General features: G+C 38.6%; 2 protein-coding genes and 1 long non-coding RNA gene across 3 annotated transcripts; 1 reads left to right on the top strand and 2 right to left on the bottom strand.

The window, feature by feature from the left end:
- Positions 1 to 503: 503 nt before the first annotated feature.
- Positions 504 to 9,852, bottom strand: LOC122047910 (flavin-containing monooxygenase FMO GS-OX-like 8). Its single transcript, XM_042609442.1, has 9 exons — positions 9,261 to 9,852; positions 9,115 to 9,185; positions 8,832 to 8,990; positions 8,532 to 8,614; positions 8,328 to 8,463; positions 8,035 to 8,208; positions 7,709 to 7,836; positions 813 to 2,998; positions 504 to 717 (listed from the first exon to the last, which is right to left on the bottom strand). The coding sequence occupies exons 1-7, from the start codon at positions 9,784 to 9,786 to the stop codon at positions 7,717 to 7,719; spliced, it is 1,269 nt and encodes a 422-aa protein (XP_042465376.1). The 5' UTR covers positions 9,787 to 9,852; the 3' UTR covers positions 504 to 717; positions 813 to 2,998; positions 7,709 to 7,716.
- Positions 9,853 to 11,269: 1,417 nt separating this feature from the next.
- LOC122047908 (flavin-containing monooxygenase FMO GS-OX-like 9) lies at positions 11,270 to 22,660 on the bottom strand. Its single transcript, XM_042609439.1, has 9 exons — positions 22,123 to 22,660; positions 21,982 to 22,052; positions 21,744 to 21,902; positions 21,524 to 21,557; positions 12,839 to 12,887; positions 12,633 to 12,768; positions 12,340 to 12,513; positions 11,990 to 12,131; positions 11,270 to 11,398 (listed from the first exon to the last, which is right to left on the bottom strand). The coding sequence occupies exons 1-8, from the start codon at positions 22,649 to 22,651 to the stop codon at positions 12,012 to 12,014; spliced, it is 1,272 nt and encodes a 423-aa protein (XP_042465373.1). The 5' UTR covers positions 22,652 to 22,660; the 3' UTR covers positions 11,270 to 11,398; positions 11,990 to 12,011.
- On the top strand, positions 17,263 to 17,704 carry LOC122047913. The gene is made up of 3 exons (XR_006130681.1): positions 17,263 to 17,369; positions 17,441 to 17,523; positions 17,622 to 17,704. It is a non-coding gene; the product is annotated as an uncharacterized LOC122047913 (long non-coding RNA).
- Positions 22,661 to 26,142: the final 3,482 nt, after the last annotated feature.

The following is a 26,142-nucleotide window of genomic DNA, read 5'->3' as shown; positions in this document are numbered from 1 at the left end:
AGCTTATGGTAACAAATGTAACCAACGAAGCCTCACAAGTTCAAGAACCGATAGCCTTTCAAACTTTAAATGAAGGTCATTAAATGTTGCAACTGATGCCAATCCAAGAAATTGGAGGTAAGCAAGTTATGTAGAGTTTCTGATCACTAACTCATATTTCTCAATTTTTGGACTACTTCATGATGGATTATGTCAACAGATTCCACTTTTGTCCTACTAGAAACTTACGAGTTCAATCAACAACATAGAAAGAATTCATATTTCACTAGAAAAGTTTGAGATGCTAGAATTTTTAAAACAGAGTAACCAGTTCCAAGACAGAAAACATAGTCAAAATTATCATAAGGTAGTCAACATTAATTGATCAAGTCCTATTGAGCTAGATTGCTAGCTTGGATGGCAAGGTTGCTAGCAATGAATGACACAAATGAGCACCAAAGCTTTTGATAGAGATTTGACTATGTTTTTTTTTAAAATTTGACATACCTTTTTCTTTCCGCAAGTGATTCTATATAGCTGCAAACACCACAAAAATTGAGGAATAATAATACCACAGAAAGTGAGCAAATTAGAAACAACAACACTTATATCATCATATAGCTTTATGTTCTTAGTATTGAGGTCAATTTAAATAAAATATAATATTTAAACATACCATTGATCATTATATCACCGGTGTCGTCGAAAAAGACGAGTCCATTATGATCTTTGAGAAATCTGGTAAAAACATGCAAGTTAAGTAAATAAAGTTTATAATTATAAATAAAAATTTAATTATATTTTTTTTAAAAAAAAAAAAGAGAAAAACTTACCGTTTTCAAGTTTTTCCATATCCTCTAAAATTTCTTCAATGTTGAGTGATTGCAAACTTAACCGAAGCCAATCTTGAGTACAAATAAGACTTTCTACCACCTTAGGAGTCAATGAACTCCTAAAACAATCAAGTACCCGACCACTAGTACTGAAAGCGGATTCTGAAGCAACTGTCGATATCGGAATAGCTAATACATCACGAGCAATTTGAGAAAGGATAGGAAATCTGTGACAATTTTGCTTCCACCATCCCAAAATGTCAAAAGTATCACAATATTCTTCAACTATTTCATTAAGATACTTGTCTAATTTTGACATATTGTCATCACCAAAAACTTGTGCCTTTTGTTTTTTATACTTCGCTATGATTGATTGTCTTTTCAAATTACTCATATTTGTTGAAGTATTATCATTGTCAACTGATTCTGGAATAGATGAAACTATTGAAGTACCACATTGAGGCTCCATTTTTTCCTTATAATTCTTGTACAAAGCAAACAAAGTATCCTTTATTATCTTTCCTACTTTTGCACCCTTCTCATCTCCATATAATTCAATCAACATAAATTCAACAAAATCTAATTTATGCCTTGGATCAAGCACCACCGCAATATAAAGCAACTTATTCATTTTCTCGGGATCTCCCCAATACTTGTCAAATTTGTTTTTCATTCTAATTCCCATTGAATACACATCAATATCATCACTTTGTTGCCACTCCTTCAAGATGGTATGGATATAACTAATCTCGTGTGCAAAAGTATTGGATGTGATATACAAAGATCCTGAAACTTTTAATGTTAGTTCATAAAAAACTTGCAGTAGAGATGCAAAAAGTCTAACATTATTCCAATCTGCACTTGTTAGTTTCCTATCAAAAGTCTTCAATTCTCTTTTAGGTTTATCATCTGATTCAAGTATCATCTCTTCATTCTCATTCAAAATAACATGTCATTCTGTATATTGAAGATCTAATTTGAAACATGGATCTTGTTCATCAAACCTATCAAAAGCTCTTTCAAATTTTTGAACTGTATTCAACATCAAGGAAGTTGAGTTCCATCTGGTTGGTACATCTAAACATAATGAATTTTTGCTTTCAATTTTTTCAATCTCTACACATTCTTTGAACTTGCTTAATCTAGAGGGGGATTGCTTAACATATTTGATTGCATTCCTGACCTTCATCACAGATTGATTTATATCTTTTAAGCCATCAGTAACAATCAAATTAATTATATGAGCTACGCATCTCATATGAACATATTCTCGCTTTAAAATAGTGGAATCCCAATTAGTCATCTTTTTTCTGAAACTATTGATAGCAACATCATTTGAACTTGCATTATCAACTGTAATAGTAAAAATTTTGTTAATTCCCCAACCCCTCAAGCAATTTTCAATGGCTAAACTAATAGCCTCACCTTTATGACTTGTAATTGGACAAAAATTGATAATTCTTTTCTGTAAACTCCAATTTTTATCAATGAAATGGGCTGTTAGACACATATAATTGATTTTCTGAATTGATGTCCATGTATCAGTGGTCAAACAAACCCTTTGTGCTGAATCATGCAACAATTTTTTCAATTTTTCCCTTTCAACTACATATAATTCAACACAATCACGTGCAATCGTCCATCTTGAAGGAATTCGAAACTTTGGACAGCCATAAATGTTTTAAATCCTTCTCTTTCTACAAATTTGAAAGGGAGTTTATCCATTATAATCATTCTAGCTAATGCTTGTCTAGATGCATCTTGATCAAATTTCCAAGAAGTTAAACACACCTCACCCTCTTTTAAACTTTGTTGTAAACTTAGCTGTGCTTGAGTTGTTTCAATAACATGAGGGTGTTTTTTACATGAGGTAATAAGAGATCTCAAGCTTGTTGTCCCATTTTTATATGGATCACAAAAAAATTCTTTATCACAATATTTGCATTTGGCTTTCATATTTGATGCATCATTAGTAAACTTTATAAAATGATCTCATACTTCACTTCTTGGTTTCATTGCTTTTCTCTTAGTTACCTTTCCTTTATAATCTACTGTAGTTTTTGTTCCCACTGAAGGACCAATTTCAGATTCTTGTATTGAACAACTATTATTAACATCATATTTTATAAATCTCCTTGCATTGATACCAGATAAATACTGATCACAGTCTTCACAGATCACAGACACTGTTCAAAATTGCAAGTGTAATAACACTGTTTAAAATATAATTAACTAAAACTAAAAGACAAATATGAAACTCAACAATAACTAAGCATGATAATACTTATCAGGATATCTAGACACTGTTAACTTCTTGAATTCAATAAAAATTCATATGTCAATACAAGATCAATGCAAACATTACAAAAAGAAAAAACAGATTCAGACTTATGATCCTTAACTAATGAAGTTGCTAAATAGAATAACAAATTATCTATAAAGATAAGTATTGATGGATGATGGATCCCATAAGTTGCTTTTGTTAGAAATATTACTTGTTTAAGAAACATTGCTAATTGTTGCAAATTTTTCTGAATGCAAGCCAAGACAAATAGAACAAAAAAAAACACTCAGAATAGAAAGTAGTTATTGACGGACAAGTAATTTGTACATTTTTCACTTATTCGGCAAAAAAGAGAAGTGAGAAACACTACTAAAATACTAGAATCAAACTCGCCCAAGTTATTGCCTTCCTTTCTCATTGGAATCCCCTTGTATTCAGAGGCATTGCACAGACAAAAAAAAAGAAAATGCAAATGCTAAAGCAGCAAGTTTATGTGATGCCCATATCATGTTTTAAATATGGAATTTGTTTAAAGTGTCCAACCTCCTTTATCACATCACATGCCTTTTGAGTTCCTCAGTAATTACTAATGTCTAGTTAAAATTTAGTAATTATCCAATCAAAAGAACACACACTAACTGTGCCTTAATAAATTTCCTGCAAATACCTCTAATTTATGCAGGCGGTCCAGCGTGAGCACAAGGAGACTCCCCTTGGGAGCAACGAGCACTCGAGTGGTGACTGCCTGGAGAGAGTGACGAGAAGAGGGAGGGTTGAACAGGGATGATAGACGGGGTCACTGAGATGCTGAGTCGTAGCCTCGAAGCAGCCTCGCAACAGCCTCACAGGTGCTCGGCCACGGGAGGACCGACGGAGAGATTCGAAGACACGACGGAAGGAGAGACGAGAGAGGGTTGAGCACGGTGTCCGCGGAGTTGCAGCGTCGCAGGTGATCACTGGCAAGAGTTAGAAGGGATCGAGCATTCGGGATTTTGGGTGACGCGGTGGGGAAGGGGGGAGTCGCGGAGACGCGAGCGGGCAAAGCGGCGGCGGCGGCGAGTGAATGAAAAATTAGGGATTTAGCCATTTAGGTTGAAAAACTTTAAAACCCTAGGTTCAGCTGTTCAGGTCCAGGTCCAGGTCCAGCCGTCCAGGTCCAGATCCAAGTTCACCTGTGACCTGTGAGTCCGTGACCACTGATCAGTGATCGGGTTTTAACTTTTAAACCTGGTTTGGATTAAAAGTATTAAATAATTCGGGTTTTTCGGTTTAACCGAATAGGCAACTCTAAACCCGAACCCGAATCGAAAAAATCGAAAAAATTGAAATTTTTAACCGAATTAATCGAAATTTCGAAATAACCGAACCGAATTTAAAAAATCGGTCAGTTCGGTCGGTTTATTCGGTTTGACCGAACTTTTGCTCACCCCTACCTGTGCCTTAATGGCGGTGCGCGGCTGATACTGTATGTCATATTCTCCCAACTACGTTGCCCATTTGATAAGCCAACCTAGAACTTCTACATTGGTTAACGCTCTTCCCATGGTGCTATTGGTCAAAACCATGATAGGATGCGATAAGAAATAGGGTCTTAATCGCCGAGCCATAAGGACCAAACCGTAAACCAACTTCTCTAGGGCCGTGTACCGAGCCTCAGCCCCTTTTAATAGATGACTGAAAAAATACACTGGCCGTTGTACACTGTCATGCTCCTTAACTAGCACAGCCCCTATAGCCTCGGGGGTGACCGACAAGTAAACCCATAAGGGTTCCCCAATAATTGGCTTAAATAAAGATGGCAAAGCCTCCCAGTATTTCTTCAGCTCCTCAAAAGCTCTGGTGCATTCTTCATCCCATTGGAATTTGGAGGCCTTTCTTAGCACTTTGAAAAAAGGAGCAGCTCGGTCTGCAGATCGGGAAATGAATCTTGACAAGACTATTATTCTACCGACCAGCTTCTGCGTTTCCTTCAAATTCTGAGGAGGTTGCATATCCTTTAATGCCTGAACTTTTTCTGGATTGGCTTCTATTCCTTGCTCAGTCACCAGATAACCCAAGCATTCCCCCCCCCCCCAGCTCCAAACAGGCACTTCAAGGGGTTCAGCTTCAGTCCGTATTGCCGAAGAGTCCTGCATGTTTCTTCTATATCTTGGATCAGGTTCACAGCTAGCGGGGACTTGATAAGTATGTCATCCACATAAACCTCCACATTGCGTCCGATCTGTTCTCGGAAGATTTTGTCCATCATTCTTTAGTATGTGACTCCAGCATTCCTGAGACCAAAGGGCATGACAATATAACAGAAAGTACCGTCAGCCGTAATAAAGCTAACCTTTTCTTGATCCTCCCTTGCTAAAGGTATCTGATGATACCCCTGGTAGGCGTCCAACATACATATCCTCTCGCAACCAGCCGTGGAATCTACCATCTGATCAATCCGGGGCAAAGGATAGTAGTCCTTGGGGCTAGCTCGATTGAGGTCCCGGAAGTCTATGCATACTCTCCACTTATTGTTGGGCTTCTTTACCAAGACTACATTGGAGAGCCACGATGGGAACTGCACCTCCCGAACATGTCCCTCCTTCTTGAGCTGATCCACCTCGGCTCTTATTATTTTATTCTGGTCGGCTGAAAAATTCCTTTTCTTTTGCTTGACAGGTCGGGAATCTGGTAATAAATGCAGCTTGTGTTCAGCCACTTCCGGCTTGACCCCGGGCAGCTCCTCAGTAGACCAGGCAAAAATATCTCGGTTACGGATTAGACACTGAATTAACTCTTCTTTGAGGGGAGAGGGAAGGTCGCTTGCCAGCCATTTCAGATTTTCAGGTCGCTCGGCGTGTAGTTGTACTTCTTCCCAAGGAATGAGTTCTTTAGCTATAGGCAGAGGCTCCCTCTTGAACAGCATGGACACCTCCTTCTTGCATCCTTTGATTTTTCCGAGCTTCCACCCGGACCATATCAATATAGCACCGGCGAGAGACCCTTTATTCCCCTTTAACTTCCCCGACCTGCTCGCCCACGGGGAATTTGATTTTTTTGATGAAAGGTTGAAACAGCAGCCCTAAATTCATGCAGGGCAGGCATTCCTAAAATGACATTATAAGATGAAGGGGAGTCCACTACTATGAAAGTGCTCCTCCGTGTGCGCACCAAAGGCTCGGCGCCCAGAGATATGGCCAGCTTAATCTGACTCATCGGCTTCACTTCATTACCTGTAAATTCGTATAGAGATGTGGCCACCAGTTGGAGTTCAGCAGCATCAATTTGCATCTCCTCAAATGCAGTTCTGAATAGAATATTAACCGATCTCTCAGTGTCAACGAAAACCCGAGCCACTCGGCTGTTGGCAATGATGGCTTTGATGATGAGGGCATCATCATGAGGCAACTCCAGACCCTCCAAGTCTACTGGCCCGAAGCTAATAACAGGGTCGGCGGCTTGCTCTTGACTGCATCCAACGGCATGAACCTCCAAGCGACGGACATGAGATTTGCGTGCTCTCCCTAAATCTCCATCAGTTGGCCCCCCAGAGATCATGCCAATCTCTCTGACGGCCGCATTACCCCTATTCTTTGCTTCACGCGATCCCTCTGGTTCTTTCCCCCGACTAGGTTGATGAGCACTAGGTCCTGCTGGGTCAGGACGAGATTGCCCGGCCTGTCTAGTCGCGCCCCTTTGTTCCTCCATCATCTTGATTAATTGAGGGGCTAGCTCGGGCGGAGGTAAACTCATCTCGGCAGCTCGCTTGGAATCTCGAGCGAACTGGAAACAGTGGTTAGTGTCATGAGTGTGAGACCGATGATAAGTACAATACCGATTATTCCATGGTCCAGGTCGGGGAACATGCACAGCGGCAACTCGAGGTGCGGGTATGACTTCTGGCCCGGGATGAAAAGCAGGTCTGGCTTCCCGGGCGCGCGGCAGAGGTTGAGGAGGTGGTTGAGGTACCCTTCTTTCTTGCTTGTTGGCGCAGGGAGGTGGTCTTTCAGCTTTCCTCCTGGCTGCTTGCGCTTCTTCCACTTTGATGTAGGAGGTAGCCTTTTCCACCATCTCATCAAAATTCCGAGCGGGATTTTTGATTTTTGATGTAGGAGCTCATTTTGACGAGGGCAATCGACTGAGATTTATACCAATCGACTGATAACGTTGTTCATGAGCTCGTTTTGATGATGCTAGTTGACTGGACTTATGGCAGTCGACTGATATAATCTGAAAATATTTTTCAACATTAGAAAATGACTAAAAGAGTAGTGAACATGTATGTAATCTTATGGGAGATTAATACATGATGTTTATGGTCAATAGACGTCAAAGAGTCCAATAATTGGGATATTGTTGGAGCTCTTTTTTATGTATGTCAAAAGGGGAGAAGTTTATGTTTAAATGGGAAACATACACATCTTTACCAGAAATCAAAGATGAAATATAAATATATATACATAATCAAGTAAAAAAATAAAAATAACAAAAAAATATCACATCAAGAATAGACCGGTTATAAATACAAAAAGACTCAAAAGACATCATTATCTATATTTTATTCTAATTAGTTCATCGATCAATGACAAACTAAATACCAAAAGTACAAGAAAAATTCAGAGAGACAAATTACCATCCTTGCTATTCATCCCTGAATGTTTCAATATTGTTTAAACAATTTTCCAAGTCCTTCAATATGATCTCTCTTCTCCAATCTTCTAAGTGTGGAAAATCACATTGATCTCCGTACCTATCGTAATACTATCACAAGAAAAGAAAACAAAATCAACTATATAATGATTGAAGAACACAAGAAGAACACTACCGATAATCAAACTAATGCTTATCTTTTGCAATTTCCCTTTTTCAAAACTTTTGTTTTGGTGTTCTTGTAACTTTTGATCCCGTCTAGTTTTATTGTTTCACCTATGAGTTGTTTGATGGTAAGGAAGCCATTACCTCCAATAATTCAGCAGCTAGTTGTATGAAATTTTTTGGTTCCTCAAGCTTTTGATGGCGTTCGACTTCTTCGATTGCTTTCATCAGCTCATCTGCCGATGGCAGCTTCCTCTTTCCAGAGAGCACCTGAGCTATCCATCTCGCTTGTGACTCAAGAAATCGAAAGATGATAAACTGCAGCATTAATTAGTTAATATAGCGTCTGTAAATGGCACAGATACAGTATGAAAGAACATCAACTTCAAAACATAAAATGATCTTTTGATGGATTAACTTTGGAGCAAAAATGTCACCTTGTTTGGAATCCCAACAAAAGAAAGGGATGGAGCGAGAGAGGGAGGAAATGTGTGTTCATACAAAGGTCCAATTCTGTTCTCATCCACATGGATGATTCCTTTGGTGTCCAGGAATGGAAATGAATATGAATACCTACGATCGAAAGAGAAGTTAGGCAACAATTGCTATCAAATTCTGAATCGAGTGTTGATCTTAATTACCCAGTACAGTAGAGAATAGTATCGGCAACTACACTTGAACCATCAGCAAATACAACAGTTCCATCTTCACAAAGCAACTCAATCTGCAACATATGTAACACAGTCATTCAAAAATCTGAAACAAAATCACAGCTGATATGCTTCATACCACTACTGTTGGAGGAACTAGATTATCCTTACTCAATTTCGTCAGATTTCCCTTAATATGATCTCATCTTTGTATTCTTTAGTTGTACTAATTATCATTGTCTTCATGATAATGATCAAATACAACAATTTCTCCCGAACTCCTACAATTACCTCTTGGTGCCAGTGTAGATGTGCATGCTTGGCCACAGGCTTCACTAGTTTCTCAGGGATTTCAACGTTTTTAGTACTTATATGAACTTCTTTGGCTACATGAACAAGCTCCAGAGCAATCTCTGGTCCACTGATTGAACCACCAACGACCACCACCACCTGCAAAAATTTACAAACAAGTAATGAATTCAATTTCAGAGAAGAAATTTGTTACAAAAAAAGGGGGGTTATTCTCAATCCTCTGCAGTTTTAACTATTTCTTTGAAAAAGATCAAAGAACCACCTCATCTTGGAAGGGATCTGGGATTCTGTAGACATGGCAGTGAAGCTGCTTCCTCTTCCACTCCTCCATTCCTGAGGAGCACAGAAGAAGAGAGGGTAACAACAGAGTGCCGAAATCACGTAAAGAGCTTAGTGATCATGCTTTACCCCTGATTTTTGGAAGCCTGGGCAGGGAGAAAGGGCCAGTGGCGACGACAACAGCATCGAAGATCTCTTCCGCGAACTCACCACCATCAGTTCTCCTGTCCCTTGATCTCACAATCCATTTGTGAGTTGGTGTCGCCAAGCCGACATGGACTACTTCTGTGTTGAACCTGATGAGTTCGGTCAACCCGAAACACCGGGCGAAGTCTTTGAGGTAGAGGAAGAGCTCACGGTGGCAGGGGAAATTCCTGGCGTCTCTTCCTTCGACGGGAGTGAACATGAAGTCGGTGAACTCCATGGAGGTTCTGGGCGCGTTGACGCGCAAGGAGGCGTAGACGCTGCTGTGGACTGTGGCAGTGGCGTCGGCATCTTGGTAGAGCCACTGGCCGCCAAGGTCGTGGTTCTGCTCCAGCACGACGACGGAGTGGCCTTCCTTGAGGAGCTCACGGGCAGAGATGAGACCAGAGGGGCCAGCGCCGACGACGCAGACCTGCTTAGACGACTGCAATGAGTCAACAGCCATGGGCATCGATCGATCGTCCGCTCCGATGACGACGCAAACCTTTAATTTGCTGCATGCGTGTGATCTCCACCTGCTCTATAATTTTTTTTTATTCCATTAATAGACAAATAACGGTTTGCTCGCCCGCCACGTAAACAAATCATTCTAAATGTAGATCCGATGCTATTGCTAGGTTCTGAACCGTCGGTTCCATTCATTTCTGCCACTATTTATGTCTGACATATTATCACATAAAATTTTTAAATTAAAATTCAACATGTTTAACAAATCTTCTTTCATATCTCATGATTTATTTCATCTAACAACTAATTAATAAGAAGAAAAATAAATCATCTTTTACCATATTATAATTTAAAATTATTATATTAAAAAAAATAATAAAATTATAAATTTATTAAAAAGTTACCGTGTTAAAGTTACATATGTATCCCTTATAGTAGAGGGGAATCATAGTTCTTTTATCTTTTTATTTTTGTAATGTTAATAAAAATAATATGAAAATAATAAAATAAATTCCTTATTTGTAAAATTTATAGAATAATAAATATTAAATCATAGTTATTTAATAAAAAATATTAAATAATTTCAACAGTAAAAAAATTATTTACTCTCTTACTTTTTTTATATGTATACCAAAAAAAAAAAACTATAGTTAATTATTAAATAATTAACTAATATATATGAATATTAATTTAATTGTAGTCTAGTTATTTGACTCAGAAGACCAGTGCTCAAGTCCTCCACCAACATAATTCTTTTTAATTTATAAAAAAATACATTTGTAAAGAAAAAAAAGTTGAATCACGTGTTAACTTAGTGTTCATGATTCATGGGACCATTGAATCTCCAACCGAACCAAAAATCGGATCAATAGGTAATTGACCCGTTAAACCGATTACGAGCTTAGGTCAGGTCTAAACCCAGCCTACGAGCAGATCTATCTAAAAGGTTTAGAATTTTTAGATATATAGAGAAAAAGAGAAAAATTACAAGACCATACATTTAAGTTATTCGTAGAATGGACAGCTCTATATATCAAGGGAATGTGAACTTCCCTCTAAAGTCCAAATTTGTCCATATTTCTACAAGGAAATCAAATTTTCTGTCTCAAAATTTTCGTATTCTAATATTTTTTTTATCGAATAAGCGATCATGACATCTTCATAATATATACTACATCTTTGAAATATGATTTAATCCGTTTGATCGACAAGAGGATACAGGGACACGAGAATCTTGAATATGATATCTTCTAAAAAGGTCTAGGTATGCTTCACTTTGGAGACAAGGTTATTAGAGTAAAAAGTGAAATCGTCACCTTAGCAGTTCTTTGAAGTTGGCCCTATATTCTCTGGAAGATAATAAATCATGAGAGACCCGGAAAAAATAAATTATGAGAGATATTTATTCTAGCATTCATTTATCGGTATCACATACATTCTTCAAACGGAATATTATAGCGGCCACATTTGACTCGATTCACTTATCGGTATCACATACAATCTTCTTCAAAGGGAAATATTATAGCAGCCACATTTGACTCGATGAATCGAGTGTCTTCGATGTGGATTTTGTAGCGATGGCCACTCACAATTAGGATTGGCTTCCCAGATATCTCCTGAAAAAACATAGCAATCAAAGGAAGACTAAGTAAATCAACAAAGGTCTGAGTTCACAACAATAAAAATAGATCACAATGGTCCCTTCTAATAAGTCAAGCCAATGTTGCATGTATTAGTTACAGATTTGATCATCTAGATAGATTTGTTAAATTATTATAAAAAAAAGATGGAATTTGCCATCTCAATGACCTCACACGGTCAATCCCACTGTTATTTGTGAGAAGATAAATTGAGAAATTAGAATTGGCGGAGAAAGATATTTTTCTCAGTTTTGCCGAGATTCGACCTCTAATATAATAGTTGAGATAACGAACTATCTCAAGATTCTCAACGAAGAAATTCTAATATAAATTTACGTGTATCTCATAGTAAAACTTAATGAAACTGCTAATTGAGCATCTTGATATTCTCAGGAATTAGATAGTGATTAGTGTTTGACCTAACTATTTATGGTATCCCTCCACTGAGCTTATGCAACTATGCAAGACAATTCAATCGCTATAATGCTCCATAAATATTACAAATTTCGTATTCAAATTCTGAAACTTGTTTCATAAGAACCATATGAAAATAAACTTAGATCATACCGCTGTTGAATTAGCATCATTACTATTCATCCCTGAATGTTTCAATATTGTTTATGCTATTTTCGAAGAACTTCAGACTGATCTCTTTTCTCCAATCTTCCAAGTGTGGAAAATCACATTGATCTCCATACCTATCATAGTACTATCACAAGAAAAGAAAAGAAAATCAAGAAAGTTGTACAGCGATTGAGAACACAAGAACAACATTAGCAATATTCAAATTCAATGCTTATCATTTGCAAATTTCCCTTTTTCAAAACTTTTCTTTTGCTAGTTCTTGAAACTTTTGATCCCTATCTTGTTTTTAGTTTCACCTATGAGTTGTTTGAAACTTGTAAGGAAGCCATTACCTCCAATAATTCAGCAATTACTTGTATGAAATTTTTTGGTTCCTCAAGCTCTTGATGGCGTTCGACTTCTTCGATTGCCTTCATCATCTCATCTGCCGAAGGCAGCTTCCTCTTCCCAGAGAGCACCTGAGCTATCCATCTCCCTTGTGACTCAAAAAATCGAAAGATGATAAACTGCAGCATTAATTAGTTAATATAACATCTGTAAATGGCACAGATACAGTATCAAAGAACATCAACTTCAAGACACAAAATGATCTTTTGATGGATGAACTTTGGAGCAAAAACGTCACCTTGTTTGGAATCCCAACGAAAGAAAGGGATGGAGCGAGAGAGGGAGGAAATGTGTGTTCATACAAAGGTCCAATTCTGTTCTCATCCACATGGATGACTCCTTTGGTGTCCAGGAATGGGAATGAATATGAATACCTACAATCAAAAGAGAAGTTCTGCAATAATTCCGATCGAAATTCCACACCAAGTGTTGATCTTAATTTACCCAGTACAGTAGAGAATAGTATCAGCAACTACACTTGAACCATCAGCAAATAGGAAAAATTCTTAAAATATACCTTTTTTTTTAAATATGGATAACAGTATGTTTCTTTTTGGAGAAGCTGCGCTTGTATGTCTTTCGCATTTGTAAAATGCGAAATTTAATAAAGTTTCACATTCTTGGAATGCGAAACTATAGGCGTTCCGTAAAAAAAAGTTTTATTTAACATTTTGCCACTTTCGCTGTTTCACATTTCTTAAATGCGAAAGTTGTAAGCCTTTCCCTAAAATGTTTCTGCCGACACCTTTCCTCTTTTTTTTCCTCACAGCCCGTCCACCCCACATCAAGCCACGCTAAACCCTAAATCGCCGACTCCTCCTCGTCCTTCTTCTTTTCATAGTGTCCGCCCGCTCCATTAGTTGTCCGATCTTGCCACGCCGAACACCTAAACCTTAAATCATCGCCGCCTTATTCTTCTTCTTCTTCTACTCGCGATCTCGTGGCTGCCCGCCCCTGGAGCTGTTTGATCAGGCCATGCCGGAGCACCTCATTGCGAAGGATTAGAAGGCAAGTCTAACTTGTTGCGAAGTATTAGAAGGCAAGGCCCAACTGTGAATATAAAGACCCGATTCTCGTCGAATTCGTCGGCATCGAACTGTTCTTCAACTTAACAACAGTGAGTTTTATGGTCTAAAAAATCTTCCTTTTTTTTTAAAAATAGTTCATATGGTAATGTACTGATGTATTGCATATACCATTTAATTAGGGTTGTTTGGCTTATTAGTATGGTTTTAGAACGTCCAATTCCTGTGAGCTTGTTTTGGGGAGCTAAGATTGAATATGAGAATGATTCAATTAAGCATGGACAGTCTATCTCTAACGCTACCATAGTGATTGAACATAAATTGAGTTACGACGAGCTGGTAGATGAGATTTGTCAACAAGTTGGTGTGGATAGAAAACATTTTAAGCTGAATATTATCTTGGATTATGAACAAAATGGGAAATCCAGATCCACCCTTATTACAAATGATAAGTCATTACAAATTTTATTCTATTTGGCCCAGACAGTTACAGATTTTTGGGCTGACATCTATGTTGAGATGGAAGAAATTCCGCAAAGTTCGATCCAACAGGAAGAATTATTGCCAACCGAACACACGAGCATGTTTGCACTTCTTAATAACTTTATGGGATCAATGTCTCATGTTGGATCTTCTAATGGATTTGTTGAACTGAATTATGTACCAAGTTTGATATCTAAACCTACAATTCAGATGACTGTAGGTGAAAACATCAATATGGGTCCTCCGTTACCATCTCAAGATTTTGTTGAGCTTCCTCATGTAGAATCTCCAATGTATGATACCATGATTCCTTTTCCATTGCCACCGGAGGTGCAGTTGGATGATGAGGCACGAAGTAGTGAATATTCTCAATCTTCTGAAGATAGTGGGGACATTTTGAGCATTCCTATGGATGATGACTCTCCTGATGATGGTGATTGTGATACTCATCTTAATTGTGGTGAGATTCCACCATATAATGAAAGGGTGATGCACTTCATGAATGATATAGGGGAGGAAAATGATGATGACAATGTAGATCGAGAAGATGCAGTTCATATTGATATTTGGAGTGAATCAAAAAATCAAATTCGGCTAGGAATGCTATTTGACAGCAAGTCTCAACTGCGGAAAGCCGTGACATTATGGTCTATCAGTCAAAATCGGGAGTTTAAGGTAGTTGAAAGCAGAATCAACACATGGGTTGCAAAATGCAAAGTGGCGCCGTCAGACATAGATTCTAACACTGGGCCTGAGAATTATAGGTCACCGTGTCTTTGGTGTATTCGTGCAGTTCATAAGAAGACGCATAAGATGTGGCAAATCACTCGATGGGTAAATATGCACAATTGTCTTGGCTCCATCAGTGGCAATAATAATAGAAATTTAACTTCAGCTATCATTGCGTCTCACATTATTCATCAAATTGAGGTGAACCCTGGATATCCTGTAAAAAATGTCCAAGCTGATATTAAACAATCATTGCATGTTGATATTTCATACAAGAAGGCATGGCATGGGAGGAGAAAAGCCATAGAGATTGTTTATGGAAATTGGGAAAGTAATTTTGCTGGGCTACCTTCGTATATTGCAACCTTAGAGCATTCTAATCCCAATACTATTGTTAACGGCATCACCACCCAAGTAGCACTGAAAATGTGAAAGTCTTCAAATATATATTTTGGGCATTTGGACCAGCAATTGATGCATTCCACATGTGTAGGCCGGTTATCAGTGTTGATGGTACACATTTACGAGGGGCTTATAAGGGAAAGATGCTTATAGCTGTTTCTAAGGATGCAAACAATCGCATATTACCTGTTGCTTATGCTATAGTAGATGAGGAGACTATAGCTAGTTGGTGTTGGTTTTTTGAACAATTCAGGTATTATGTGGCACAAGATAGACAATTATGTGTTATTTCTGATAGACACCATGGAATTATTCATGCTATGTCAAATTTAGAGGAATGGAAGGAACCAATTGCATATCATAGATTTTGTCTTCGACATGTTCGAAGTAATTTCATGACAAAGTTTAAGAATGTCACTTTGAAACATTATTGTTGGGCTATTGGCAGTACTACTCAAAGACGGAAATTCAACAGATTTAGGAGACAGATTAGGGCACTTGATCCAACGGCATGGCAGTATTTGAGAGATATTGGCATAAGGCGGTGGAGTCTTGCTTACGATGGTAACCATCGATGGGGATGTCTTACAACAAACACTTCTGAGAGTTTGAACAATGTTTTGCGAGGGGCTAGATTGTTGCCAATTAAGGCATGTATTGATCTGTCATTTCATAGAACTGTTCAACTTTTTCAAAGGTATAAACAGGTAGCCCATCATTGTAAAACAGCCCTCCTGCCACATCATTGGAGCAAATTCATGGAGGCTGAAAGACATGCACAAGGACATCACATTGATGAGTTTAACTATACAGATGGAGTGTACAAGATTGTACAAGAAGACAATTGAATGGTAAAGGTGGTCATGTACACACGGTTCTTTACTATGAAAAAGATTGCACATGTGGAAAGTGGCAGATGCATAGATTTCCATGTTCACATGCAATTGCTGTTTGCCGACATAGAGGGGATAATGCTATTGACCTTGTGGATGAAGTTCACACCACAAAGACTTACATGGCACAATATTCTGGCAAGTTTTATCCTATTCATCATAAGGATTATTGGACAAATCCAGGTTGGGAGATTCAAGCAGATTACTCAAGATTGATCAATCATGGACGGGGTCGGAGACGTGAAAGTCGAATACAAAACGAGATGGATCTGAGGCACCCTGATGAACCCCGTAGATGTGGAAGATGCCACCAAACTGGCCACAACAGGAGAAATTGTCAAAATACACACCCCAGGGTTGATAATGAAGTCGATAGTTGATGTTTTTTTTAATATAATGTATCTCAGTAAGTGAATACCATGTGATGGGAATTAATATTTTGTATTGTATCTCAGTAAGTCAAATACATTTATGTTATTTGGGATTTGAAACCTTGTACAACTTTATTTATACTCTATTTTCTGGTGTTGCTGTGATATAAGACTTTGTACTTTTGTCTTTATTTGTTTTTTTTTTGTTACGAATATTGTTTGTTTAATGTCAGTTCTTTATGCTGCAGTAAATAAATTAAATACTATTTAATTAATTTTTAAATTTTGCAGGGTGTTTAAAATGACATCACCTCCAGTTTATAATTTAAATCCAGGCCCATTGATACCAGACTTGCTATTCTTACACAAAGAGCATAGATCTTCGGATCTATTTTATGGGAAAATCAAGGATGACCCACTTAAAGTAAGAAGATGTGATAGTAGTTTTTGGAGACATGTTGATAATATACCACAGCGTGTAATGCATCACATACAAGAAGCTGGGTTTGAGGGTGTCATTCGGTGTGGATATATCCAACTCGATCATGGTCTTATTACTGCTCTAGTGGAGCGATGGCGTCCAGAAACTCATACTTTTCATTTCCCTATTGGTGAGGCGACAATTACCCTACAGGATGTTGAGGTTTTGTGGGGCCTCCAAGTTATAGGATCTCCTGTGTGTGCTGCTGATATGAACAAATCATTAGAGCAGTGGATAGATATATGTGAGACTATGATGGGTTTTACTCCTCCGGATGGTGCCATATCAAATAATCGAATACTACTAAGGTGTTAGTATGATATCATCTGCAAGCCTCTACCTGAGAATGCATCAGATGAATCATGTATTCAACGGGCGAGAGTCTATATTTTGTATTTGTTGGGTGGTAATTTGTTATCTGATTTATCTGGTAGTACTGTGTACATGCATCACCTCATCAATTTGGTTGATATGTCTGTTAGTGCTTCTATGAGTTGGGGGAGTGCTATTTTGGCCTGTTTATATAGACGTTTGTGCAAAGCGTCATATTCAAAGGCGAATGAGATATGTGGTCCGCTAGTATTATTGCAGGTAATTGAATATAGCTTAATGATATCTTGTATTATATTGTAATTCTTTTAAAATATATTATTTTCTTTTAGTTGTGGGCTTGGGAACGGTTACCCACCATTCAACCCATCCGACGCACTGATGAAGTCGATTTCACTCGCCCTTATGGATCGAGGTTCGTTTACTTCAATACAATGGATTAAATTATTTATTTATATTTTTTTTATATATGCAGTGTTAAGTTTAATAATCTTCCATCCATATATATTTAAGGTGGAATGTGGAGTTTGGAGTGACTAGAGTTCCGATGCATGTTTTGCCTGCCTATCGAGATGCATTCGCCAGTCTACAACCTAATCAGGTATAAATGAACGATAATATGCTATATGTTTTTTATTCTTAAACGATAATATGCTATATTCGAAAGTTACAAGGAATCGAAGATAATATGCTGTAAACATAAAATGACACGCAGGATAAGAAGCTATTGGTTAAAGAAATAAGCTATTGGACCTATTACCAGGTTATAGCTTATATGCTGTAAACCTCGCTCACCTGCTCACCTGGTTATAACCAGGTAACAATATTATTAGCATATTATATGCTATAATTGGTAATAATATTACCAGGTTATTATGTTATTATGTTTACAGCACATTATACGCTATTCCTTTAATATTAACATAAGAACCTGGCTCTCCTGGTAATAATATTAAGAAAATATTATTCCTCACATGATAATATTATTACCAAGGAATAACTTCTTAATATTAACATTTGTCAAAGTTTATTTCTTAAACTTGCTATATTACAGATTGTTTAAATCAGGTAGTGTAAACAATTTAAGTTTATTCTTAAACTTGCTATTTCTGGATGGGTTTCTTATCCTTTTCAGTTTATCTGGCTACCGTATGAAGAACATGTTCTTGAATTATTGCCTTCGTATTGTACAAGAGGTCGAGCATGTTGGAGATCTATCACCTATTTGATATGTTGGGAGATTGTTGAAGCTCACTTACCAAACAGAGTCTTACGACAATTTGGTATGCATCAACCGATCCCTATTCCTCGCCTGTTAGATAAACATGTTGCATTGCATAAAATGACACGCAGTGGTAGAGCCAACACTAATTGGATAGAGACACATCAACAATATATTGATCATTGGCGTGATTCACTTAACCATGTTGAAAATGGCGAGTTAGTGAATGATCCAATGCATGCCTCTGTAGAATATATGTCTTGGTATTGGCAGCGGACAGTTATATACATTACAAATCCGAGTCAACGATTTTCTTCTAATGGCTTTCAGGGTGATGGAGAGACTACTGAGTATTTGGTATTTTTTTTTCCAATATGAAATTTTTAGTAGTACCTATTAATTTGCATTTATTATGTTCATACTAACTAATTCATCTATGTATATATTTAGATGGATGGCATGTGCCGAGTGTTCTACACATCATTAGACTTGATGGCGATCAGTGATGCTAAGCATGCTGGATATTTTGCACAAATTCGAGACATAGCTAGCCACTACATGCACCAAGCCAGAGGACAGCAACGTTTGGATATTAGGCATTCGCATGTACTTGAACAAGTTGATCACCAAAGTTCACTTACACAACAGATTCATAAAGAACCAAGAAATATTCAGCGGGGAAGACAAGGTGGTAGGAGATGCCGAACTCAACCTACTCAATCTCATTTTTCAAATATTGGTCTTGGAGGTTCTTCAAGTAATTTGGAACATGGTAGTCACTCTGATACTACATTACCAACCCAGACCCCCACAGTTTGTCCATCGCCTATTACTCCAATTCACCTTTTTGATCAAACACTTGATTCTGGCATAACCAATGATAATGCACACAATGGTGGATCTAGTCAATTGCAAGTAAATGATAATGAGCTGGATGAGCAAAATGACATTACCGTTGAACATCATGGTGATCTCCCCATAGCTCTACGCAAACAAAAAAGAACAGTAAAACATATTGGTTGCGGTACACATGGGAGGCTAGGGATGGGGCACTAATTATTACTTAGCAAAATGTAAATTTTATTTGGACAATAGTGTATTATGAGAAAAGACTAACTTATGTTGGATGGTTTCAATTAGTAGTAGTGTATCTCTTAAGTTGTATAAGACTAACTTTAGATTTTCTCAGGATATTAAATCTGTGTGCATCATGTTTTGGCTTCATGAAGCATTCCTTAGTGTAGCGGATTATCTGTGCAGATTTTGCATTAATGTGTTAGAAGGATAAATTCATGTGTAGTGTGTTTGATGGATTTTTTGATGGCCGGATATGGATTTCTTTTTGGTGTGATGGAATATGAATTATGTGCAGTTGCTGATTGTAGATATTATGTGCAGTTATTGTAGATATTATGTGCAGTTACTGATTGTAAATATTATGTGCAAGTTGCAGATTGTTTTACTCTGTAAGAAATTTGGTTTCAAATATTGATGAAGCTGAGGAATTCTTGGAAGTTGTTGAGGTGCAAATGTTCTTATGTGGTTAATGTTCTGATTCTGTAAGAAAGTTGCTGAGGAATTCTAGGAGCTTAATGTACTATCTGCTCCAAATAGATAGAATTCATTCCAGCTCCAAATAGAATTTGTTTGCTTAATGTACTATCTGCTTTTTAATATAGGATTCCATCAAATCAAGGTATTATATATGGAAGGTTGAAATTCCCAACATTAAAATGAATGGCTATGGATGAAGTCTCTACAGGACTATAGAGAGGCTCTATATATTTATTTTGTCCAGCTTCTCACACTATCATTTGTCTTTTGTTTCATATAAATGCGTATCATATCATGTGTTCATGTGTGTTTATGCTTTATTCTTAGGTACCAATGTTCACTGCATCAGGTCTGCGGGTCCGCTTTCTGAAGGTACATCTTTGAAATATTTCAATCCCATAATTTGTAACACTCGAATTATTTATTTTTCTAATTATTAGCATTTATGTTTAGGCAGGTATGAGAGAAAAGTGGTTATAACACAGTTGAATGGGTTCGTTACATCACCAAAGCTGGATCATATGAAATTAGATGTTAGTTTATGAACTGCATAGAAACAACTAAAAACATCACCTTTGGAAGGGGCCAAGTGAGTTGGAGCTCGATAGTTCATGAGCAACAATTCAGATGAGATGATGGATCCATCTTCAAGCATGAGCTCCTAGATATGTGAAAATGTTGTGAAATCCTTTGGATGGCCACTTTATTTCCATACAAAATTTAAAAAGAAAAAAGTTATTTTTTTTTGTATGATTTTAGTATTTTTGGTTTGTACTTTTACTTGATTGTCAGATGTTTCAGTTGGATAATAGTATTGATTTCTGTTTCTTATATTGTTCAACTGAGGTAAGCGATTTATTATGCATTGTTGACTAATGGTTGCGAAGTTACACGGTAAAAATTCAATGATTTTATTTGTCTTGTTGAACTAAATAAGTGAATAAGTCGGATGTCGCTATAGCCCGTATTTTTCTCTGAGAATTTGGGTGAACAAGTTGGTTTGTTGCAAAAGCATTGGTTTCGCAGTTCGCAAACAAAAAAAGAGAAAATCCTTAGTTCTTGGAGCATAAAATAACAAATGCGAAAGCATTTACAGTAAGAATTTTATTGTTTATCGCAACAACATTGGTTTCGCATTTAGCAAATAAAAAAAAAAGAAATCCTTAGTTTTGGAGCAGAAAGCAGCAAATGCGAAAACATCTACACTAAGAATTTTTTGGTCTTTTAAAGCATTGGTTTCGCATTTAGCAAATGCGAAACTATTGCTTTCACATTTAGCAAATGCGAAACTATTGCTTTCGCATTTAACGAATGCGAAATCAATGCTTTTGAAGCAAAAAAATTCTTAGTTTTAATAGGAAAGCTCGCCACAGAGCAAATATCGTAGCATTCTTGTGTTCAGGTAACTACAGAGCAAATATCGATATTTGCTACGACATTTTGTAATTACCACGATATAAATACCAAATATCGTAGCATGTCTGTGATTTTCATTAGTTTCGCATTTGCAGAATATGAAACCTATTAAATTTCGCATATTGCAAATGCGAAACACACACCAAGGTAACTACTTTCAAAATAAACACATTGTTTTCCACATTTTACGTAATTGGTATATTTCAGGAATTTCCTCCAGCAAATAGAACAGTTCCATCTTCACAAAGCAACTCAATCTGCAACATATGTAGTGCAGTCATTCAAAAATCTGAAACAAAATCACAGCTGATATGATCCATACCATTGCTGTTAAAGGTAATAGATTATCCTCACTCAATTTAGTCTGATAATCTTTAACTAATTATCAGTGTCTTAATGATATCGATGGAAGACAACAATATCTCCTGAACTCCTACAATTACCTGTTGATGCCAGAGCAGATGTGCATACTTGGCCACAGGCTTCACAAATTTATGAGGGATTTCGGTGTGTTTAGTACTTATATGGACTTCTTTGGCTACATGAACAAGCTCCAGAGCAATCTCTGATCCACTGAGTGAACCACCAACGACCACCACCACCTGCAAAAAAAAGGAGATTGTACTTAATCCTCTGTTGTTTTAACTGTTTCTTTGTGGCTGCAATAGATCAAAGAACCACCTCATCTTGGAATGGCTCTGGGACTCTGTAGACATGGCTGTGAAGCTGCTTCCTCTTCCACTCCTCCATTCCTGAGGAGCACAGAAGAAGAGAAGGTAACAGAGTGGCCAAATCACGTAAAGAGCTTAGTGAATGCTTTACCCTTGATTTTTGGGAGCCTGGGTAGGGAGAAATGGCCGGTGGCGATGACAACCGCATCAAAGATCTCTTCCATGAACTCACCGTCATCAGTTCTCCTCTCCCTTGATCTCACAATCCATTTGCCAGTTGCTGCCGCCGTGCCGACGTGGACTACTTCTGTGTTGAACCTGATGAGTTCGTTCAACCCGAAACACCGGGCGAAGTCTTTGAGGTAGAGGAAGAGCTCGCGGTGGCCGGGGAAGTTCCTGGTGTCTCTTCCTTCGACGGGAGTGAACATGAAGTCGGTGAACTCCATGTAAATTCTGGGGGCGTTGAGGCGCAAGGAAGCGTAGACGCTGCTGTGGACTGTGGCCGTGGCGGAGGCGGCATCTTGGTAGAGCCACTGGCCGCCGAGGTCGTGGTTCTGCTCTAGCACGACGACGGAGTGGCCTTCCCTGAGGAGCTCACGGGCGGAGACGAGGCCGGTGGGCCCAGCACCGACGACGCAGACGTGCTTAGACGACAGCACTGAGTCAAAAGCCATGTGCATCGATCGATCGTCTGCTCCGATGACGAAGCAATCGTGCTTTAATTTGCTTGATCAGACGTGCATTAGTTTGATGCATGCGTGGGCTTTCGACATTGGCTTCCCAGATAGACCTCCTGAAAAAACATAGCAGCCAAAGGAAGATTGAAGACTAGGAAGTAAATCATTAATATATTACACAGGTAGGTTTTTTTTTGCAGGATAATGTGCTAACAGAGTTGATATTTCTGAATCCCATATCCCCGCAAGTTAATCTTTAACTTAGAGCTGTAAGGAAAAAATTTTCCATCTTAGAACGAATTTTAAAGAACATATAAAATGAATATTGATATGGTGTATAATGGTAGGATATGATTAAGGGGGCGTGACAGTCAAAAGTCAAGGGTACATGACAGTCAGAAGTCGAAGAGGCGTATCACTCCGCAGAGGGGCTGTAATTGTTAAAAGTCGCTACCCAGTTAACACTCGATCAGGAGGCACAGGTCGGGAATTTAGATAGGTTACTCGGTCGAGAGACCTAGGTCGGGAATTAAGATAGGTTACTCGATCGAGAGGCCCATGTCGGGAATTCAGACAGATTGCTCGGTCTGGATGGCCATGTCGGGAATTCAGATAGGTTGCTCGGTCGGGATGCCTAGGTTAGGAATTCAAAATGGCTGCTCGGTCGAGAGGCCCAGATCGGGAATTCGGAATGGTTGCTCGGTTGATATGTTCAGGTTGGGAAGTCAGACTGGTAACATAAGGAACAGGGAAGGAAGAGAAGGAACCATCTCTACCGGCCGGATTTTCTCACAACAGACTTATATATAAGAACTTGATACGTCTGGTCGGGATACGACTGACTACTCAGATACATCCAGGTCAGGCTCGTCAATTGCTGGTTGTCAGGAGTTCTCTTGTTCATGTCCGATCAACAAAAATGACAACAGAGTCAGAGATTCGTAACCACCTGTCAGAGAATATCTGCTGTGTGTCAGGGTATATTCTAACGATTTGTGACTCGCTGATAACAGAACCTTCTTCCGACCTATAAGAGGATGCCAAGTGTCACTCATCACTAGACAAGGTCTGACACCCGATATTTCCTAACACATGCCAGAAGCCTGAAGTACGTATGGTCATATAAAAAGGGGTATCCTCTCCCTTGCGCAGGCACACTCACTAACTTTTTCGCATTTGTCTTCTACTTTCTACGTTTTACTATTTTTCTAGGGAAAAAGTGTTGGAACCCCAGGGTGGTTTTGATGTGATCAACAAGTTAAGTTAGGTCCTATCGTGTTTTAACCTTGTGTCTAAGTGTGCAGAAGCTTAGGAGCACAGGGAGTCGAGCAAAAGACGCAACTAGCGAGAAGGACGACATGAGAGGGAGCCGACAGGCTCGGTGTGTCTCAGGTACGAGGCACTACGGAAGAGTACGCGAGTGGATGAGAAGGAGACGCGCGACATTTCCGAGGGGCGAGAAGCCAGAGCGGAAGGTTGCTCGAGAAAGCCGAAATTGGGTTCGAGAGAGCCTTATTTCGGTTGGCTGAAATCACCCAAGCGAGCGGAGTCGGAGCGGAAGACCCAGACCGAGGCAAGCAGTACCGGAGCAGAGGGCCCAGACCAAAAGTCAACTTGGTTAACTTTAGTGGTCCAAGCGCCCGACCTATCTGAGCGCCCGGAACCATTCCGGGGCCCGGGATTGACTTTTGACCAGGATCGCATCAAATGTGATCCGTTGCGAAGGGGATAAAAGTTTATCCCCTCCCAGGTGCTTGGATCCCTTCCAAGCGCCCCGACCAAGGCTATAAATATAGCCTTGGCCCAAAAGCATCAAATCAACTTAAGAATTCTGTATTCCAACACTTGTGCGCTTCCTTGTTAGTTTAGCTTTTGTTTTTTACGCTTTCATTGTTGTAAGAGGCTTTTCCGCCTAAAGGAGATATTCTAGTGCTACACTTTTCTTGGATTAACAACTTCCCCGGTTGTAACCAAGTAAAACCCCTTTGCCTCTTATTTTACTTTTTGTTTAGTTAATTTATTTATGCAAGTGTTCTGTTGAAAGTTCGAGAATGGTTGTTTTTATTTTTACAGGGCTATTCAACCCCCCTTCTAGCCGGCCGTCATGATCCAACAAGTGGTATTAGAGCAAAGATTCTTCAGGAGAACTAACCGTCGAACGAAGCACCGAACCTATGGTCGGACCAAGCATCTACCCACCGAAGTTCAAAGGGGAAATCGCTACCTGGAAAAAGCGAATGCAGGTATTTTTTTTTAAACGGATTTTGAGTTATTGTTAATAATGAAATTTGGTTTTACAACACCAGAAGGTAAAGAGAAATATCAGTGGACAAAAAAGGAGCAGGCCGACTACATGGCAAACGGTAAAGCAGAATATCATCTGTTGAGCGTTCTTCCACCACAAGAAGTCAACCGAATCGGCAACTACAACCCCGCAAAGGAACTTTGGGAGAAGTTTCTTGAGCTGCACGAAGGGACGTCTGAAGCCAAGCTCGCAAGACGGGATCTACTTCGCAACCAGCTCACCAACCTGCAACTTGGAGAAGACGAAACAACTGCGCATCTGCACTCGAGAGTCAAAGAGCTTATCACCGAACTTTCGAATTTCGGAGAAAAGGTATGTAACCGAGATTCACTTAGGTATGCACTAAATTCTTTTCCTAGAAATACGAAATGGGTATCACTAGTAGATGCCTTTTATATTTCTAAAGATTTAGAAAAAATTACTTTAGAAGAATTATTCTCGACATTTGAAGTGCATGAATCAAGATATGCAGGTACGAAGGAGCCCAAGCACAATGACGCCTTCAAAGCATCGAGAGACGAACCTGAGTCAGAGTCCTCTCTCGACGATGAGGAAATGATTATGATGGTAAGACGTTTCAAGAAACTTTGTAAATCTAAAAATACTAACCATCCGTAGGGTAGAAAGAAAAGGACGATCTGTTGCTACCACTGTAATGAAGAAGGGCACGTCAAGAACAACTGCCCCAAGCTGAGGAATAAGGATAAGGACAAAGGTAAGAAGTCTGTCCAAAAACGCAAGGTCTTAAAGGCGACGTGGGATGATACGTCATCCAAATCGGAAGTTGAGGCCTTCTCCGAACTTGCACTAATGGCAAGTCATCAAGACGACAACTGAGAGTCAAGCTCTTCCGAAATGAGCATCGAGAGCATCGATGAAGGGGGAGCTACATCAGAAGATAGCAGCAATTCAGGGGGAGACACGGATAACGAGATCGACAAGGTAAATCAAGTATGATCTCTTCCTCCCGATAAACTATTTAAGTTTATTAAACTGTTAACTAAGGATTGTTGTAAATTAAAAAAAGAAATTAAAATTTTAAAAGTAATACTAACTAAATCTTGTCCTTTAGAAGAATTAGACAAATTAAAATTAGAAAATGATAATTTAAAAATACAAGTAAATAACTTGAAAAATCGTGTTTGTTCATCTAATACAAATGTTAGAAAATTTAATAATCTAAATTGGT

Source organism: Zingiber officinale, chromosome 2B, assembly GCF_018446385.1.
Source record: "Zingiber officinale cultivar Zhangliang chromosome 2B, Zo_v1.1, whole genome shotgun sequence".
NCBI classification, from domain to species: Eukaryota; Viridiplantae; Streptophyta; class Magnoliopsida; order Zingiberales; family Zingiberaceae; genus Zingiber; species Zingiber officinale.
This window is presented reverse-complemented; position numbering and strand designations above follow the sequence as displayed.

What these genes read in the sequence shown, in the direction of transcription:
- LOC122047910 (XM_042609442.1), bottom strand. Translation starts at nt 9,786, where the DNA reads ATGCCCATGGCTGTTGACTCATTGCAGTCGTCTAAGCAGGTCTGCGTC. An exon ending in CAGATCCCTTCCAAGATGAG is followed by an intron (nt 8,991 to 9,114) that starts GTGGTTCTTTGA and finishes AAATTTTTGCAG; the next exon opens with GTGGTGGTGGTCGTTGGTGG. An exon ending in ATCTACACTGGCACCAAGAG is followed by an intron (nt 8,615 to 8,831) that starts GTAATTGTAGGA and finishes CATATGTTGCAG; the next exon opens with ATTGAGTTGCTTTGTGAAGA.
- LOC122047908 (XM_042609439.1), bottom strand. Translation starts at nt 22,651, where the DNA reads ATGCACATGGCTTTTGACTCAGTGCTGTCGTCTAAGCACGTCTGCGTC. An exon ending in ACTATTCTCTACTGTACTGG is followed by an intron (nt 12,769 to 12,838) that starts GTAAATTAAGAT and finishes TTTTGATTGTAG; the next exon opens with GTATTCATATTCATTCCCAT. An exon ending in TAATTGCTGAATTATTGGAG is followed by an intron (nt 12,132 to 12,339) that starts GTAATGGCTTCC and finishes TTCTTGTGATAG; the next exon opens with TACTATGATAGGTATGGAGA.